Raw genomic sequence first — 19,727 nt, forward strand, 5'->3', positions numbered from 1 at the left:
TCGTTCTGACTGTGAGTGTGTGTGAAAACAGATGACAAACTATTGTCTCTCATGTATAATAGTAATCACACTCACACGTGTCTGTATTCCAGTTTTGGGTGATCTGCCTCTGACTTCTGTGCCGTCTCTGCAAGCGTGCACGGCAGAAAATGTGAAACTGTCTCTTCTTGCTTCACTGAGGTCACTGTTTGAGTGGTTGCACTCTCAGCCCACAGATAGGAAACAGTGTGTGTGTGTGTGTGTGTGTGTGTGTGTGTGTGTGTGAAAACTGTCTGACAAGGCGGTTATGAGGCCGCTGGCACTTGATGAAAAACATAAACACAGACAGTTTAAAGTCAGGCCTCCTCACTCACAGCTTCGTTAGCGTGGATATAATCATGCACAATGTGTTTCACACGTTCATCTCCAGCCCTGGTGCAATACCCTGATGAGTGAAGTCCCCCAGGGCCAAACAAACCACAACCCCATCATAACACCTGCAAGGAGCAGCATGGAAGCCAACAACAGCACTGAACACCTGTTACATTCTTAAAGTATCAGCAGTTACTGTAGTTATGCTGCTTTTTTTAAAAAAAGTCTTCATGATGAGAGGAGCTCAGACTCTGCAGGAATGATCCGATATCAGAGGAATTCTTTATGCACATCATCACCTGCTTCATAATAACTCTTTAAATGAACATGCATGCAGCCTCTCACCTGAGAATACGCGCATCGGAGTAGAAAACACACAACGGAAAGTTTCCCTTTGCCACCGAGGACAGTAGGCATGGTTCCTGGATTGGTCAGCGCGCTCCTCCGGTGTCCATGCCAAGTGAGGACTGACTGACGGACGGACTCGTCGGTGAGAGCGGCGGATGCGGTGATCTCTCCTCCTCCACCTCCTCCGTGTGTGTGTGTGTGTGTGTGTGTGTCATTGGAGGGGAGACGATGTAGGCGGGCCGGTTTAACGTCAGAGATGACACACGCACAGCTCACGCAGGGAGATCACGACTCAAGACTGAAGAAGTGATGAGCATGACACAGCTGTTCACATCTGTACTGAGGGCTGATTCAAGGATTCAAGGATATATATATATGTGTGTGTATGTGTGTGTGTGTATATATATATATATATATATATATACACACACACACATACACACACATATATATATATCCTTGAATCCTTGAATCAGCCCTCAGTACAGATGTGAACAGCTGTGTCATGCTCATCACTTCTTCAGTCTTGAGTCGTGATCTCCCTGCGTGAGCTGTGCGTGTGTCATCTCTGACGTTAAACCGGCCCGCCTACATCGTCTCCCCTCCAATGACACACACACACACACACACACACACACACACGGAGGAGGTGGAGGAGGAGAGATCACCGCATCCGCCGCTCTCACCGACGAGTCCGTCCGTCAGTCAGTCCTCACTTGGCATGGACACCGGAGGAGCGCGCTGACCAATCCAGGAACCATGCCTACTGTCCTCAGTGGCAAAGGGAAACTTTCCGTTGTGTGTTTTCTACTCCGATGCGCGTATTCTCAGGTGAGAGGCTGCATGCATGTTCATTTAAAGAGTTATTATGAAGCAGGTGATGATGTGCATAAAGAATTCCTCTGATATCGGATCATTCCTGCAGAGTCTGAGCTCCTCTCATCATGAAGACTTTTTTTAAAAAAAGCAGCATAACTACAGTAACTGCTGATACTTTAAGAATGTAACAGGTGTTCAGTGCTGTTGTTGGCTTCCATGCTGCTCCTTGCAGGTGTTATGATGGGGTTGTGGTTTGTTTGGCCCTGGGGGACTTCACTCATCAGGGTATTGCACCAGGGCTGGAGATGAACGTGTGAAACACATTGTGCATGATTATATCCACGCTAACGAAGCTGTGAGTGAGGAGGCCTGACTTTAAACTGTCTGTGTTTATGTTTTTCATCAAGTGCCAGCGGCCTCATAACCGCCTTGTCAGACAGTTTTCACACACACACACACACACACACACACACACTGTTTCCTATCTGTGGGCTGAGAGTGCAACCACTCAAACAGTGACCTCAGTGAAGCAAGAAGAGACAGTTTCACATTTTCTGCCGTGCACGCTTGCAGAGACGGCACAGAAGTCAGAGGCAGATCACCCAAAACTGGAATACAGACACGTGTGAGTGTGATTACTATTATACATGAGAGACAATAGTTTGTCATCTGTTTTCACACACACTCACAGTCAGAACGAAACACACACACACACACACACACTCCCACGTGAGCAGAAAGTTGCACAGGCAGATGGGGAAGTGTGAGTAATGTAAAAAGTGTTTGTCCTTCATCTTCCATGCTCGAGCAACAACGTACAGTAGCTTTCTGTCTTTCTGTGCCGTGAATTTGAATTGTGAGCTTGAGATGTGAAACAGAGGAGGAAACATCGGGGGGAGGGAGAGAGAGAACGAGAATGAGAGAGAGAGGACGCAGATAGAAACAGAAAGTTGCTTTGCAACCGTATCAGCATCCGTCTGATCATCTGCAGCTGTGATTTTCTAAGATATGAGTCATCAGCGAGCTTCGACCTCCTCACAACTGTCACGACTGCCACGGTGCGTGTGACCGTGAGGTTTTACAGTAAGTGAAAAAGGCGGGAAGCAGAGTGCAGGAGTATTTCTTCTCAGCGTGTACGTATGTGTGTGAAAAGTATGAATGGGGACGAGCATGGCTCTGCTGCTCAACGTGCAGAAGTGTGTCCACGGTGTAAATGTGTAGATGAGACACACGCTTTGCTGGAGTTTAAACCTGGTCTGTGTGCACAGGCAGAGCTGGACTTGTGTGGGATTATCTGTCAGTCTTAACTTCCTGTGACTTTCCCTGCACAGGTAACACGAAGCCAACACAACAGCTGTGCCAAAGATATTCTGGAGGTAAGACTTTAGATTTTTCTGACCTCGATGACGTGCGATCATTCACATTTATCTCTCACTAAATGTGTCGCATGCATTTGGATTATTGTTCTGTGTTGTGAACCATTCAGAACTGGGGGCCGGAAATACCAGCAGCACATGAGACACACAGGGCGGCAGGACTAGTTTCATTATTGAGCGATCTGCTGGTGTCTGATTCAAGTCTTAACTTAGCAGGAAGCTGAGAATGTTTGCAGCTTTACTTGGTAATTGATCATTAAAATAACTGCATGTTAATTTCTAATCTCACAGATCTCCCTCTGAGCTCTCTGTTTCTACATATTATTTGTGTCACATTGGAGGATTCACGGTGCACAGGCTCCGTCCGTCCGGTCACTAGTGTGGGACAAGATAGCAGGACTGGAGGAGAAGAGATACAGAACATTTGGGTGGAGGGGAAGGGTGGGAGGAAGATAGCAACACATAATGCTTTACCTGGGAGGCCTTGTTGTTGTTGGGGGAGGAGGAGGAGGAGGAGGAAAGGGGTGAGGGCTGCTGGTGCTGTGTCCTTGGTGACTGAAGGAGGAGAGATAATGAAGTGAAAGGATGAGCAGAGAGAGGAAACACTCTCCCCTCCGGGGGTTACTGTAGAGGTTGGGAAGAGGAGAGGAGGAAGAGAGAAGCTTCGGAGTCGTCATCTCGTGAGCGTCTCTGGATTTTAATGAATGACACTGGAAACATTCCCTGTAGCAGACTCCCGTCACAGTCAAAGACACGATTTAACTTCAGCTTAGCGTGACAGCTTGAAACAGAGGGGAACAGCTAGCCTAGATTTGTCTGACGGTAACTAAATCTGTCTCTCGAGGTCTGACCACCAACCTGTTAAAGACAGTACAGACCATAGACGGTATAAAACATGGACGTCTTATCTGTGACGACATGTTTCTGAAGGTTGCCTTTTCCAGCTCCCGGCTAATTTAAAAAACAGCAAAGTCGTGGACCGTCGTCGGACATGACGTCAAGCGGTCTGTAACGACCTGTCAGTGACAGAGAGCAGAGACCAAAACTGTCTGTGAAGTGAAGCCACAACCTGCAGTTCCTCTAACGTCCACCTGAGGCTGGCTCCAGAAGTGAGTCAGTCTCCATAAGTCCCCATGTTCAAATGTCCAACTTCACAGCAGAAATAAACATGTTTACAGCCTGGTACAAAAAACAGTTTTGGTCTCTGTAGCTAATTTCCCCGTTCATGACAACTGTACTGAGGGTGAATTTATATACAACTCACCTGTTCACATTATATTAAGGCTTAAAGTTATGCAGGGTTAAGAGCGTGGACGCTTTGACTGACAGGTGGGTTAGGGTACAGATGGCTTGTTTGAGCAACCAGGCTTCATTCAGGTCCGCCTCAGGTCCACTGATGATCCACGTCTTTGCTGAAGATGGCGGCGGTCAGAGTCAAAGATTTTGAGCTTCAAAGTGGCTCTTTGGAAACCTGTGGGTGACATCACGCTCATGTATAGACATGAGCCGGCCCAGAATGTTACTATCGCTACTATTTGGTGATCTCAGTATCAGCAAACTGTTGAACTATTCCTTTAGACCTCAACATCGTCTGTTACTACACGTCCTGATCTGACTGATCTCGCTCACTGTTTCCTTTAACCCCTGTGATCATCACACACATTGTACGTTACACGCCGACGATTCCACATTATGACGCAGCTGAGAAACCAGATCACGGAGCGTCGTAAATGAATGGGTACGAAAATCAGGCCATTCTTGTCAGCATCCACGAGGCCCGGTTTGTCTGAGCGGAACTGCAGGCAATCCAATCAGCAGAGATTATAATCAGAGCCGGAGGGAAGACGGTGTAGCGTGGATGCAGAGCTCGCTCCATGTGGCTGCTTTTCCTCTCAAGTGCTGCTCAGAGCGAACAAATAAGAAACGGGGTAAATTTTTATAATAGTCCAGGTGTGTAATCACGTGTAATCAACACAGACTCCTTGAGGTGAGACCAGTAACTACTGTTCTCTTTGGTTAGCTCGGAGCACGCACGCCTCTGCCTGCATTAACCTCCATCTTTGAATATCTATGATCATCATCAAACATTTGGGATTTGTTGCTAATGTTATAGTCTGCAGAATGGCAAAAATAATCTTCATCACCAGTTACAGTCATGAGCCAAAAACATGCACATCTGTCACACAATGAACTGGCAGTCACAAATGCTTTGGTGTCTTCATGTTTGTTTCTTTTGTTTGCATCGAAACAACCCAAAAGAAAATCCAAGATACACAGAACCGGTGCTACGGTCAAACATGGTGAAGGTTCACTGATGTTTCGTTGTTTCAGCATCATGAAATCTGAAGACTGCCAAAGAATTCTGAGACGCAGTGTCACAAATTTTTGTCTCCGTCAGTGGTCATGGGTCTTACAGCAGGACAACGACCCAAAGAATGCTTCAAAAATGGTTTAAGACAAAGACAAAGAGCTGGAGAGTTCTGAAGTGGCCAGAAGTCCAGGTCTGAATCGCACAGAGCTCCTGTGGAGAGAAGAAGGAACCCATCAAATCTGAAAGATGTGGATCAGCTGGTAAAAGAAGAGTGGTCCAAAACTCACTGATGGTTACAGGAAGTGACTGAAGGATGTGCTCCCAAATATTAAGTTGAGGGTGTCAATAATTTGGTCCGGTCAACTTTTGGAGTTTGTTTCAGTGCAAACTGTCACAGAGGTCGGGTTCAGAGAAGTATGTATGTAAAAAAGTATCTTTAGTACTCATGACAAAGAAGCACAAACCAACGAACCAACCAGCAGCTGGAGATTCAGGCAACAACAACAAAACTCAACAACCAAAATCCAGAACCAAGAACCACAGACAGAGTTCAGACACGTAACGGACAGACAAAGAAACAAAAAGGAGACGCAGGAACTAAATAACCAGGCAGGGCACCAAGTGAAACTAATCAGGGACAGGTGCATGTTCAAAATCAGGCGGGAAAACAAGGCAGGAAGTAGACGCACACAGGGGAGAACTACAAAATAAAACAGGAAACACAAAACAAACATGCGAATACTAAAGCATAGATCTGTAAATGAGCATTAGGTCTTTAAATTGCATATTTTTCCTCAATATATTAATAACGTTTAATAAAAACACTCATGAAAAATCAGAAGTCATCATCGAATCATTTTCTGATAGTTCAGCTGACTCGTCATATACAAACCATCACAACAGATATACTGAGTCAGTGTTTCCTGCAGGAGCTCAGGGTGGATGGGTCGATGCTTCCAGGTTATTCCCAAAAATGTTGGTACAGTGTCACTGTTGCACTGATAAACAACAGAATGGTTCAGGAATAAAGGGGATATTTCACTGCACACTGAGTACACACTCAATAAATAGATGCCAGCCTGTACGGCACACTCACACTCCCCCTGGTGGGGAGGAACAGTCCTGATAACAAGAGTCAGCTGAGTGTGCACTGTACGTGTGAAAAGAGAGATGAGAGTCTCCTAAATGAACGAAAAAATAAAGATTTAAGATAGCAGGAGTGTCTGCATGTGAATCAACCATCAATCACAGTGGCATCTCAGAGTTCACCTTTGACCCTCTCCCTCCCTCCGCAGGACATGACTCAGTCCTGGCCGTCCCAGCAAGCCTTAGGGGGTGACCAGGCCCAACGGATCCTCTACAACTCTAAGGTAAGTGTGTTTGTGTTTGTGTCTGCAGATGAACAGTAGATTTGGATGATGTCTCCTCACGGACAGCTAACAAATAAATCAGACAATTAAGAGACATCTCTGCAGCTGTGGCGTTGAAGTAAAATCCAGAGACCGAAACACGACGGAGGCCGTTACAAATTGATCTTGAAGACTGGTTTTGATAATTAAAGGAGAACTGCTGCACGAGCTCTCTTCTCACTTAGAACGATGTGAGCTAACCAGACCTCTGCATCCCGCTCCAGCTGCTTACTAACATAAAACACTGCGATCCTAAACTGAAGAATGCATGCGTGCATAAAAAGGATGATATCTACAGTTTACTGTAAACATGTGCAGTACTCACTGTCTGTTGTTCTTTCTCTTTCCCAAGGAGGCAAAACTACCAAGTACACACCAAAGGCAAAGTATGTATTCACTGACTAACACGTCTGCACATCATTTGGTCTGTTCAGTATTTATACATGCTCTCCTGCCTGTGTGTCTCTGTCTGTAAGGTCGGGGGGATGTTCAGCTGCGAATGACCCGACGCCCTCACGTGGCACCTCACAAATCGTAAGTCGGACACGAGGAAACACGATCCACACAAAGGTCATCGAGCCCGAGATGCTGCTCGCTGTGGCACGCACACGGACGACGTAACACATCACAGGCGGGATTTATGGTTTCTGTAAAATCTGATACAAATCAGGGAACATCCTCGTCTGTGCAGCCGCAGGGGAACGCGTTAATGATAGGTCGACACGTAGAGAGTGTTTCAGGCTGCGTGACACGGGGCAGGTCAAAGGTCAGTTCACATTCTTGAAGGCTGTCAGTGGAGACTGATGTTTGTTACATCCTCTTTTTTTAGTGTGAAGCACATGTTCCACGTTAGCACGCGGCCTTCGTTATGTAACACACATTATGAGTCTTTATCAGTTATGTTACTGCTCATTTTAACCTACTGGATGCAACATTCGTCTCAAGTTTTATACAAATAAACCTCGTCGTACAACATCTTCACTGTGGATCAGGTGTATCAACAAAAGCCTACAGGAGCAGACACCTCTCCGATATGCTGTATCCCCTATCATCATCGTGTGACCGATCCACATCAGAGTTTTATTGTAAATATCATGTCGGTGCCTCTCGTGATTTCTCGTGACCGTGTCTCTTTGCCTACAGGATGCTCGCTGATGACCTGAAGCTGAGCAGTGACGATGAGGACACTCAGCGGGTGGGTGAACAATCAGATCACTGCAAAGTGCTTTAAAGATAAAAATGTTCTTTATTATTAATGCTTACTAACGAGACACATCAGTGTTATTGGCCTCACAACAAGAAGGTTCCGGGTTCGAACCTCGGCTCCTGTGTTTGCATGTTCTCTCCGGGTACTTCCTCCCAAGCACTTAATAAGTTAACTGGTGACTCTAAATTGTCCGTAGGCGTCAATGTGAGTGTGAATGGTGGATTGTCTCTATGTGCCCTGTGACGAGCTGCCGACTTGTCTACCAGGATGCAAGTCGGCTGGGATTGACCCCACCGTGACCCCGACGAGGCCACAGGCCAACTTGTGCATCATCCATACGACTGTCGGACTAAACAATAACACAGATCCATCCGTTTTCTGTCGAGCCTCTCCCAGCTGACTGAGATCAGGATCAACTGTAGGCTTGTAGCAGATATTTTCCACATAAATATATGAAAGTCTTAGTTTAATGTTAATAAAAACAGCCACATCTTGTACGACCACGTGGACGTGTCTTCATACTGTTGTGTGTGCACTCAAGGAGGAAGGAAGGCAGCGAGAGAGGTGACAGAAAGAGAGAGAGTGCGTACCAGCTCCTCCTAATGAATGCCTGTTTTTCTGGTATAGTTTAATGTCTTGTACACACCCAGTACACATCGCTGCACCTGACTTGTTTCTGTTCCTGTTTCTTCCCGAAGGTAACTCATGAGTCGTCTTCCTGGGATGGACACAGGTAATGGATTACAAATATCACGTGTGCATAATGTGGATGTGATGGTTGTCTGCTCCACTCGGGCCGTGCACCCACACTGACCCCTCTCTAATGTTTGTTTGTGTGTTGACTGACAGCCTGTCAGCACAGCGAGCGCACACACATGGCAGACGGGTGAGACATTCCAGCTCCGACTCTTCGGCCTCTGACTGCTCCGCCGAGTCCGCCCGCAGCAGCAGCAGCAGCAGCAGCAACCTTCACTCCAGGAGCCCCAGCCGGAGTCCAGAAGTTAACCCGGATCCACCGTCGCCCGCCAACACAACACGGCCGCCGTGCAACAGCAAGGAGGTATCAACAGTGTCTGTCTTCCCCGTCTGCGGCTTCCTCTTTTGGGTGAATTCTCTAAAGGGAGTGGTGGCCTTGAGGCAGTTGACGGCAGGTGTGGGGAGGGACGGAGGAGTGAGGAATGCTGGGTGGGGGAAGGTTGCAGAGGTAGCTTTGGGAATTAGTGCCTGGGTGTCATGTCAACATGCCCAGTCTTAAAGAGGAAAGCCCCCAGGACATGGAAGTCATCAGACCTCACGTCTCAGCACTGACATCCACAAACAGAAGCTACCTTCTCCGTCTTGTGATAATTATTGAATTCGTGCAGAGCGTGTACGGGATGATTGGGTTTTTTTTGGAGGTGTGGGAGTTGGTTTGAGATGTGTGCTATGTGGGGAATGAAAGGGGGGAAGCCCGCTCCTCTTTTATGAATGGAAGGCCCTGTATGACAGAGTGGACTGCATTACTAAACATGCACTACATTTGGGCCCCTATAGAGAGGGAGGGGAGTGTGTTTGGGGTGTGAGGAGGTGGGTGAGGAGGACGCCATGTGTTTTTCATTTACGTGGACTGTTTAAATGTCCTCCCGTGGAAGGGGATGGGGGTTGGAGTTATGGAAGCAGAAAATCCAGAGTTCCAGGTAGCGAGTGTGAGAGAGAGAGAGGGAGGGAGGGACGGACAGAAAAAGAAGGAGGGGAGACGGTACAAGAGATGCAGTGTCTTCCCTGGAAAGAGGGCGAGCAATGTGGGGAGGGGGGTCACTGTTTGACTTGAGGAGCAGAGGTTTAATTTAGCCTTTGGTCAGCGGAGAGAGAGAGAGAGAGAGAGAGGGAGAGAGAGAGAGAGAGAGAAGTTTGCTGTCCAGCTGTGAGTATCCTCTTTTTTTAAATACTCGAGTAAAAACTCGACTCAGCTTTCTCTTGTGTTCTCATTCTCACGGTTACCAAGCCAGTTGTTAAGCAAACATTAAGTGAGTCATTTGGCATAATTGGACGGGGGTTGAGCTTCTGTGAGCACAGATGTGGACTGTGAGGCCGTGCAGTGAGTATGCTGCCGAGCGGACGCTACAATGTCAGCTGGATTTTTCCAAAAGTCTTCTCATTTAGAGTTTGAACTGTTGCCGAGTGTGTGAGGTGTGTGTTATGTGCAGTGAACGTAGCTCTGTTGCAGTGTGACAGTGTTGTGGTATGTGCGCGCACACACACACACACACACACACACACACACAGTATGTCATTCCTCTTGTGGTTAAATGTAACTCTTAGATGCTTGCATCATCTTTTAACTCGAGTATACGGAGATGTTGGTGGAATGTAGTGAAGTGGCTTTACTCACAGTCTGCACGTAAGTACTGTTTTGAGACGAGTATTTATATTTTCTGCTACTACTAACTTCTAGTTAACTAAGTTTATACTCCTGATTAAGATGTTTCACCTGTCGAATGATCGCCTCTTCAATTTTGATGCATGTTTCCTGCAAAAATATCCTTTATATCAAGTCACTCTTTAATTTTTTAATAATATTTTCATTTAACTTATATTTCACATGCACAAATAGACAACAACCACAACAATAATAATTATTGCCAAATGAATCCATAAAATAAGTAGTCACGGTTGCCAAGAACACTAAACGACACACGGCAGATGATTGTTCACTTTGACGTCTGCCAAAGGTTTACATATATTCATCATACTCTGCAGTCTTTCCTCTGGTTATAGAAGTCGGTCTCTCCAACATATTTCCAACGTACATCCATTTTCATGATAGAGCGACCATCCTCCTCGCCTGCAGGAGTCCAAAGTCAACTAAAGCTGACCTTACATAATACATAAATCTGCCTGGTGAGGCATCTTCACTCCGACAATCTCAGATAAATATTGAGACTATTTTAGACTGCTTCAAATCAGTCACCAGATGAATCTAAAAGTTCATGTTTGACCAACAGAGATGCAACGTTCTTTAGACAGGTTGACAGGTTGTCTGTGTAGTATATATATTATATACTGTATATATATAATGTATTTAGCATTAGTGACGTCATTCACAGGTTCCTGAAACTCAAAATATGCGGCATTGGCTGCAACCATGTTCTTCTACTTGTTCCACCTCCTGGTACATTTAGAAATCAGCAAAGACCTGAATTGTTGGTGGCTGAATGACGCCTGGTTGCTCAAACAAACCCAGCTGTCAATCAAAGCGCCCACGCTCCTAATCCTGCATAACTTTAAGCCTTAATATCATTTGAACAGGTGAGTTGTATATAAATTCACCCTCAGTACAGTTGTCATGAACGGGGAAATTAGCTACAGAGACCAAAACTGTTTTTTGTACCAGGCTGTAAACATGTTTATTTCTGCTGTGAAGTTGGACATTTGAACATGGGGACTTATGGAGACTGACTCACTTCTGGAGCCAGCCTCAGGTGGACGACAAGAGGAACTGCAGTTTTTGGCACTAGCTCCATTATTCATTGTAAAAGCATCTATTTTGTGGCTGACATTTGTTTCCCTCTTCTTCTTTAGACTGACCGCCCCTCTGCTGCCCATTGGCAGTTGGATAAATGGCTGAAGAAATCCCAGAAAAAATCTTCCAGGAGTGAACAGGAATCCTCCCAGAGCATTCCAGGACGCCTTCCTTCTCCCCACACCCAACGAGCCCCATCTCCAGCAAGGTCCTGGGACAGCAATCAGGAATACAGCCCCAGCCAAAGCCCCATTCCTAGCCCACAGTTCCATTACAGCAACAACAACAGCCCTTTACCCAGCCCCGGTTATAGCTACTGTCCCAGTCCCAGCCCATTCCCCAGCACCTGCCCAAGTCCCAGCCCTAGCCCGAGGCACAGCCTGATCCTAAGTCCGGTTCCAAGTGTTTGTCCCAGTCCACGTGGGAGCCCGGGAGCCAGCCGTAGCCCTAGTCCTATACCTAGGGGCCCTCCAAGAAGCCCCAGTCCCAGCTTACCTGCTCCTTCCAGGGTTTGTCACTACCCTGAGGTTCAGAGTCAGAACCAAACACAACCTAGCCTAACAACCAATGCCCACAGGACAAAAAATAGGTCATGGATTGCCCCGCCGCCTAACACCGATACCAAGTGCAAGCCTGCGAACAGTACTCACCTTCAGACGCCTCATCAACACCGGCCCAAGGCTCAACTCACACAGAAACAAGACCAAAGCCAAAGCAAACCCAAGGCTCCTGCTGCGTTAAACTCAAATCAGAGCAACAGCCACAAGTCTAGACCCAAGCCTAACTTCCATTCAGGTTCTAAACAGCTCTCCGAGGCTCCCAAAGCCAAACACGTGCCACAGTTTGAGCAAATCCAGAGTAGCAGATCTAACCAAAACTCCAACCACAAGCTCAGGCCTTCGTTTCAGTCTAGCTCACAACACAGTCCCACAAGGGCAAAGCACTTAGCTCCCACAAGCCGTGAACCTAACCCTGGCCATAGTTCCCATTCCCAATCTCCCTCTAAAAGTGCTGCTAATTCTAATACAGGGTTGAACTCTAGATCAAACCCTAGCCTAAAACCTCCAAGGGCCAAGTCTTGCGAGGCTGCAGCCCCAACTCCTGTGCATGATAACCATACAAAAGCAACACCGAAAAAACCCCAGTACAAGGAGCAAGAGGTGGAACACAGAGGAGAACATCTGACCCAAACAGACGGGAGAAAACAAGAGAGAAAACAGGAGAGACAGAAGGACAAACAACAAGGGAAGCAGGAGAGAAAGCAAGACAGGAGGCTGGCGGAGGAGCAGCTACTGAGACGTCCCTGGATCCAGAGTTCAGCAGAAGAAGAGGAGGAGGAAGAGGAGGAGGAGGAGAAGGAGGAAGAAGTGATCGAGAGGCAGAGGAAGAGAGAGGAGACATCAAGAGGGGAAAATAGTCGGAGGAGGGAGCAGCAACATAGACGCGAATGGCAAACCAGACCAAAACCGAGACAACGCCTTCAGGACGAGTCACACCAGCAGGGGAGGACAAAAAAGTTAGGCAGGAGTGAGGAAGAGAAGCAAGACCCTTCACCTCCTTCACCACGCTCCTCTACTCCTCGCATACCGTCCTCCTCGTCCTCTGCCTCCTCCTCTTCGGATTCAGATTCAGAACCTGAGTGTCGGGCTCCGATCACCAAAGTTCCAGCAGACTCTACCTCCCACAAGAGACCCGATCCGAAGAGAGGCACGTCTGACGCCAGCGGGTCGAAGGTGGTGCACCCCAGAGGATCCACTTCGGGCAATCCGAGCGAGGGGAAGCAAAAACTCTACACCTTGGTCCCGTTCGGGCGAGCTGAAAAAGCTACGGCACCTGCCCAGCGGGGGCTTAGAAACCTGGTGGTGCAGATAGACCTCTGTCTCCTCAAAAGGGTCCCGGACAGCACTACTGGCCCTGTTGTTAAAAAGGCCCCCTGTTCCTCCTCTTCTTCATCCACCAAGGACAAGCAAAGAGAGGCTATGAAACACCTGTACGTCCCAGAGACTGCGACGAAAGACGGCAAAAGGAAACGCAAGGTAGACGGCGTGTTCTTTTGAACTCGATACATGTTTTGGTACATTAATATGAGTCCGAAAGCATCGATACGAGCTGAAAATGTGTATTTGTGTTTGACCAGTTGGAGAATGGTGTGTCACACAAAGAGAGCAAGAGGAGTGTTCCTCACACGAATGACCTCTCAGGCCGCACAGAGTCTTCAGCTCACACGGCTGAGCACAGCTTTGTGACTGAGACTACGCACAACGGGTAAGAAAACACCAAACACGCCAAACTGTATTCACCGCACAGTGATGTACATAACAGGTGTGTGTACTTGCAGGTACTTGGAGGAGTACTTGGACAGCAAGAGGCCGTTGTCACCCCTCTCTCCACTGTCCGTCAGCTCCGAGTCCGCCAAGCCTCCCTCCAAAACCAAGACTGTAGAGCAGCCCCATGTCCACAAGAACAGAGACAAGAAAAGCGATTCTGCTATAAAGGTAGCACATTAAAAAAGTACGTGTTTAAGTCATCTTAATTTCTTGCAGCATTTTGGTTCATTTCACCTCTTTTTTGACCTCTTCAGCCCAAGATGGAGGTGGAATGCGTAAAAGTGTCCAAACAGCCCCACCCACCATCCGAGTCCTGGGGTCCTGCAGGGCACCGGGGGACTGTGCCAAACCACGAAACGTGAGCAGTCATACGTCCACACAGTGCAACCAGACTGCCGACATGAAACGCTGTTTCTCTAACACTCTTCTGTATCCGTCTTTCTAGTCCTCACCATGCCGAGTACTACTTACATGAAGCAAAAAGGATGAAGCACCGCGCTGATGCGATGGTGAGCCCTCCGTCTTTGACTGAGCGGTGGGATGTTGCAGCCATTTGTTTTGTCACTCAGCAGAAAGTGGAGAAGAGTTTCATTTCTGTTTGTTCAGTTCAGCAAGCAAACAAAACTTTATTTACAGAGGACGTTTTCTTCCAACGTGCTTCACGGAGAAACGTACATTATACTTTTTGATATTTTGATATTTTATACGTGGCCAGGCTGAAGAAGAACATATTCCTCATCCCAGAAGATGGTACTGGACGTGTTTAGCCTAGTTTAGCAAAAAGGAAAATGCATACATGCAACATGCTCCAAAATGTGCCTTATATACTGTACATGTCATGTTTTGTTACACTGGTACATCCAAGAATAACCTGGCTTTGGTTTAGAATTACAAAAACATGCCAGATAGTTAACTGTGTTAAGTTTGCTGCCCCAGCCTGTGTCACACTGGGTAATGGACAGTGCTTAGAAAGCACATTTGGTGGAGCTGGGTTAGCATGTTTGTGCTAAGATGGGCTAAACACGATCTTCTGCAGTATTCCTTTGATATTCACTCTCATGTCTGTGTTGGATTGGTCATTTTTTCCAGGTGGACAAGCTCGGGAAGGCTGTGAATTACATGGACGCTGCTCTCTCCTTCATGGAATGTGGGAAAGCGATGGAGGAAGGGCCACTAGAGGCAAAGTCTCCTTACACCATGTACTCAGAGACGGTGGAGCTCATTAGGTAATTTTTTGCAATGCAGTTTGGACCCTCACAGAACAAACACACACACGGACTGCAGCTCCATTGTTAACAGTCCTGTGTCTTAAAGGTATGCAATGAGGCTGAAGAGCCACTCCGGCCCCGGGGCGAGACAGGAAGACAAACAGCTGGCGGTTCTGTGGTGCGTATGTCATCTCCTCTGTTTGTTCCACATCTATCACCATCACGCTGAAGGACCTGCATGTCGGGGATGATTTGTGGTCAGTCTCTCTGACTCTTGCGCTCGTGTGCCCACAGTTTCCGATGCCTTGCCCTCCTTTACTGGCAAATGTTTCGTTTAAAGAAGGACCACGCACTGAAATACTCCAAAGTTCTGCTGGACTACTTCAAGGTGCGTCTACGAAAACAAGTCTGATGTGTCATTTACAGGAAATTTGATTGTTTTTGGGAGGATGTAAACATTTTGGTCTGGTGTCATTGCAGAGTTCTCCCAAAGTGCCTTCTACACCACCCTGCTGGAGCGACTCTGGGAAGTAGGTGGATAATAGCTACATATTTACAGAGTTGTGTGTTAAACTCATTTGCTGAACCTTCATTGACCGCCATCATTGTGTTTTTAACACCTCAGGGGAGCAGGAGGACTTCCTTCTTCACTCTCACCCAATGCCAAACACCCCAGACAGGGTTCACACGGGGGCAGCAACAACTTACCCTCTCTCATAAGCATTCCCCAACGCATCCACCAGATGGCTGCAAATCACCTGAACATTACCAACAGTGTCCTGTACAGCTACGAGTACTGGGAGGTGGCAGACAACCTCGCAAAGGAGAACAAAGGTATGCAGAGGAGCTCCTCTGTGCTCGTGTTTGTTCAAACAAGCCATGCCTGACAAAAGTGTCTTCCTTTTTCATTACAGAGTTCTTCAACTACTTGAATACTTTGTCTGGACCTTTGACTCTTCACAGTAGCATCGCTCACGCAGTCCAATACACCAGACAGGCCCTTCAGTGGATACGCATCAGTGCCAAACTTAACTAACGAGGGGAGGATTTACTAAAACTCTGGATCTCTATGCAGCTGACAGGACAGCACTGATGGAGTCTGCTCATCCTCATAGGATGTCCGAGTCTTATTACTGTGTGCAAAGTCTTCTGAAGGAACAATGTTTCAACTTCTCACGGATGCACCTTCTTCTTCTTCCTCGTTGTTGTTGGATTAGAAGAGTTTCGTGTGCTATGGACTTCTCTAATCATTTGCCAAATGTTCTACGGTGACAGACACTTTGTACTCAAGTTGTATGTGCAATTTCATGTGTGAAGTGTTTTTCATACTTTGGAATTAATCGTTTTTCTCCGAGGCCAGAAACAGGAGAGGACTCTTAAAAACCACTCTCTCCAAAGTCTGCCCGCGTCTTTTTCTAATGAAGGTTTTAATGACTCTTATTTTTTAATATATTCACTTGTTTGTGTTTTTACTGTGCAATATTTGATGATCTGTTTTTAGAAAAAAAAACAAAAATACAAGAGATCAGGTTCCCTTTGATGCGAAGTGTTTTCTTTTCTTTCTGTAATTGGATGAATGATGAAGTTGAAGAGATCGCTCTGACTCCCTCTTGGTGAATTCACTCTCTTGGGTTTGGGTAGATGGATATACATTATTGGAGTATACGAGCGACACAGGTAACAGCGTCACTGCCAACGTGATGAACGTTTGCATTGTATTCTTCCTGTGGTTGCCTGCAGCAAACCTGCTCTCTAAATTACAATGCAGGTCCGGTGTGTGGGATTTGGTGACATCTAGTGGTGTAGTTGCTCATCGCTGCCTCGCTGCCTCATCCACTCCTTGGAGTAGAAACTAATGTACTGAAAATATCTAGATCAGGGGTCTCCAAACTACGGCCCACGGGCCACATCCGGCCCGCCTAAACAATTGGAGTGGCCCACTTAACGATCCCAAACAATCCCTCTAAACATCCACACTTAATGATTAAGCTTGGCATTCTAATTAAAATCTACCTTATTTACGAACTGTTTACAGTACTAGCTAATTTTCATCCCCTCACACAACGGTATATTCCGACGTGATTTTGCTTGTGATCATCTTCCGCGCAGTCTGCCCGGGTGATTCAACTCGGCGGGTCAGGGACGGTCGTGCAGTGCAGGAGGATCCCCTCGTGGGACCTCTCCCCAGCGCTGGCTGACCTCCACGGGTGCATTTCCTCCGCGGCGGTGCGTCGCGACCGGCTCTGGGTCGGCTTGGAAAGGCTCGGGGGGTGAAGGTGGCTCACGGCTCCGGCCACGAGCTTTACAGCGCCCTCCTGCCCGGACCTCGCCGCTTCCCGGGGCCGTGGACTTGGTTCTTGCTGCGCCCTCTCCGCGACTGTCGAATCACAATTTATCGCAACTTTCACTTCCTCCCGCAACAAAATCGCAACAAAAATGTAAAAAGCAACTTTCACCGCAATTTTTTCGAAAACCTCATGCAACACCAGGGATTTTAGGCCGCAACTATTTCAAAAAAGAAAAGCAAGTTGATGTGGCCCGCACCGAAGAAAGTGTGGGGACCCCTGGTATAGAGCCAGTGTTTAGTTTGTCCTTTCTGAGCTGCTGTAGATAGAGCCAGTGTTTAGTTTGTCCTTTCTGAGCTGCTGTAGGTGGGCCACCTGTAACCACACCCACCTGTCAGTCAAAGCGTCCACGCTCTTAATCCTGCATAACTTTAAGCCTTAATATAATGTGAACAGGTGAGTTGTATATAAATTCACCCTCAGTACAGTTGTCATGAACGGGGAAATTAGCTACAGAGACCAAAACTGTTTTTTGTACCAGGCTGTAAACATGTTTATTTCTGCTGTGAAGTTGGACATTTGGACATGGGGACTTACGGAGTCAGTTTTTAGCTCTTCCACGTTGCCTTCAGTAGTTCAGCGTCTCAGAAAGGAGGACATCTTATATCACACACACACACACACACACACACACACACACACACACACAAGTTCAGCATCTGATGTCTGGTGCCATAGCAACAGAGAACAGCCAATGAGGGGGCTCCTCGGGACACGGCATGTATCGGGGTCAGCGGCTTCCTGTCTGTGATACACGGACTATTTAATGAGGCGGATGGATGTGAGAGATCAATGAGACCGCCGCGTGCCTCAGCCGGACGTTACGCTGCCGCTGCTGGCTCGTTCTGTCTCGCACGTGCCTCTGCGTCACGGCCGTTAGCGCAGGGCCGTTTGAGGACACACACACACACACACACACACACACACACACACTCACACACTGTCTGCCGCAGGAGAGCAGCCTGTGTGGGCGCGTGAACCCTCCGCACGGTTACAAAGCAACGTCACGCGCACCGACGGCTGGCCCGGTGTGTGTGTGTGTGTGTGTGTGTGTGTGTGAGAGAGAGAGAGATTTTAAACTGACACACACTCATTACAACACAACAGGCTAAAAACAAGACGAGCTGGGTCAAGTTACCTGAGAGAAGCGACAGGAGCACCGGAAGTGGAGCGGATTTGGTTTTTCAAAATAAAATACGTTGGAAAAAAACAATATAATTTTTGGTCCAGACAAAATATGACAGGAACCTGACAAAAAAATATACAGACTAGGAACTGTCAAGCAATTATAGAGATATAATATATAGATAATATTATATATAATATAAATCCATAATTATAGGCTTCTGTGATTTAGAATCTAAATTATTATAATTTTTCTGTGAAAAGCATCCAAACATATTCAAACAAGTCAAACTGAATTTAGTAGATGAACAAATCAATGAAAAACATGTGTGTGTGTGTGTGTGTGTGTGTGTGTGTGTGTGTGTGTCCTGTCTTTTGCATGTCTCGTGCACTTCCTTTATTTGTGTTTTACTGAGGCTGTCCGGGAGAGATAATTATAAATCAATAGTACAAGGACAGAAGAGACAGGCTAGGGAAGTATCATTTGGACAAGGAAGATGGCATTTCCCCCTGTTTTTTCGGAGCAATTGTTTTCTGTTTTTCGTGGTAATTATTATCAGCGAGAGCATCCAACCTGCAAGTGACTCCCGTGGATCTATGGTGACTCTTTATTGGGTCAATAAAGGTAGAAAGTGCGGGAAAAAATTACCACGAAAAACAGAAAAATAATTACTCTGAAAAACATTTTTTTTTTTTCAAGTGAATGCCATACACGCTTCCATATTAATTTGACAGCCCTACTTTAAAGCCCATTAACAAAGAGGAATGAAGTTGGCCATTTTAACATGGGGACTTATGGAGTCACTTCTGGAGCCAGCCTCAAGTGGACGTTTTAAGAACTGCATGTTTTTTGTTTTTATTTTGGCACTTCCAGTGTTGTTATCTAGTTTTAGCTTGTTATTAGCCTGTTTTAGCTTGTTGATAGCCTGTTTTAGCTTGTTGTTAGCCTGTTTTAGCTTGTTGATAGCTTGTTGTTAGTCTGTTTTAGCTCAATGTTATCTCGTTGTTAGCTCGTTGTTAGCCTGTTTTAGCCTGTTGTTAGCCTGTTTAAACTCAACTGTGTTGTCAAACTGTGTTATCTCGTTGTTAGCTTATTGTTAGCCTGTTTCAGCTTGTTGTTAGCCTGTTTTAGCTTGTTGTTAGCCTGTTGTTAACTTGTTTTAGTTTGTTGTTAGCCTGTTGTTAACTTGTTTTAGCTTGTTGTTAGCCTGTTTTAGCTTGTTGTTAGCCTGTTGTTAACTTGTTTTAGCTTGTTGTTAGCCTGTTTTAGCTTGTTGTTAGCCTGTTGTTAACTTGTTTTAGCTTGTTGTTAGCCTGTTGTTAACTTGTTTTAGCTCGTTGTTAGCCTGTTTTAGCTCGTTGTTATCTCGTTGTTAGCCTGTTTTAGCTTGTTAATAGC

General features: G+C 46.5%; 1 protein-coding gene across 3 annotated transcripts; it reads left to right on the plus strand.

Annotated features, from left to right (window-relative positions):
* The first annotated feature begins 1,320 nt into the window (after nt 1-1,320).
* aff3 (AF4/FMR2 family, member 3) lies at nt 1,321-16,398 on the plus strand. Of its 3 annotated transcripts, none has more exons than XM_019264016.2 (19): nt 1,321-1,530; nt 2,850-2,894; nt 6,501-6,575; nt 6,967-7,000; nt 7,091-7,148; nt 7,758-7,809; nt 8,520-8,554; nt 8,671-8,881; nt 11,383-13,359; nt 13,461-13,588; nt 13,662-13,818; nt 13,905-14,008; nt 14,096-14,159; nt 14,740-14,876; nt 14,965-15,036; nt 15,153-15,246; nt 15,339-15,388; nt 15,484-15,692; nt 15,773-16,398. In XM_019264016.2, the coding sequence occupies exons 1-19, from the start codon at nt 1,459-1,461 to the stop codon at nt 15,892-15,894; spliced, it is 3,696 nt and encodes a 1,231-aa protein (XP_019119561.1). In that variant the 5' UTR covers nt 1,321-1,458; the 3' UTR covers nt 15,895-16,398. The 3 variants fall into 3 exon arrangements, with proteins under 3 accessions (XP_019119561.1, XP_027146633.1, XP_019119562.1); XM_019264017.2 differs by lacking the exon at nt 1,321-1,530 and adding an exon at nt 2,427-2,601; XM_027290832.1 differs by lacking the exon at nt 2,850-2,894.
* The last annotated feature ends 3,329 nt before the right edge of the window (nt 16,399-19,727 follow it).

This window comes from Larimichthys crocea, chromosome XVIII (genome assembly GCF_000972845.2).
Source record: "Larimichthys crocea isolate SSNF chromosome XVIII, L_crocea_2.0, whole genome shotgun sequence".
Classification (NCBI taxonomy): Eukaryota; Metazoa; Chordata; class Actinopteri; family Sciaenidae; genus Larimichthys; species Larimichthys crocea.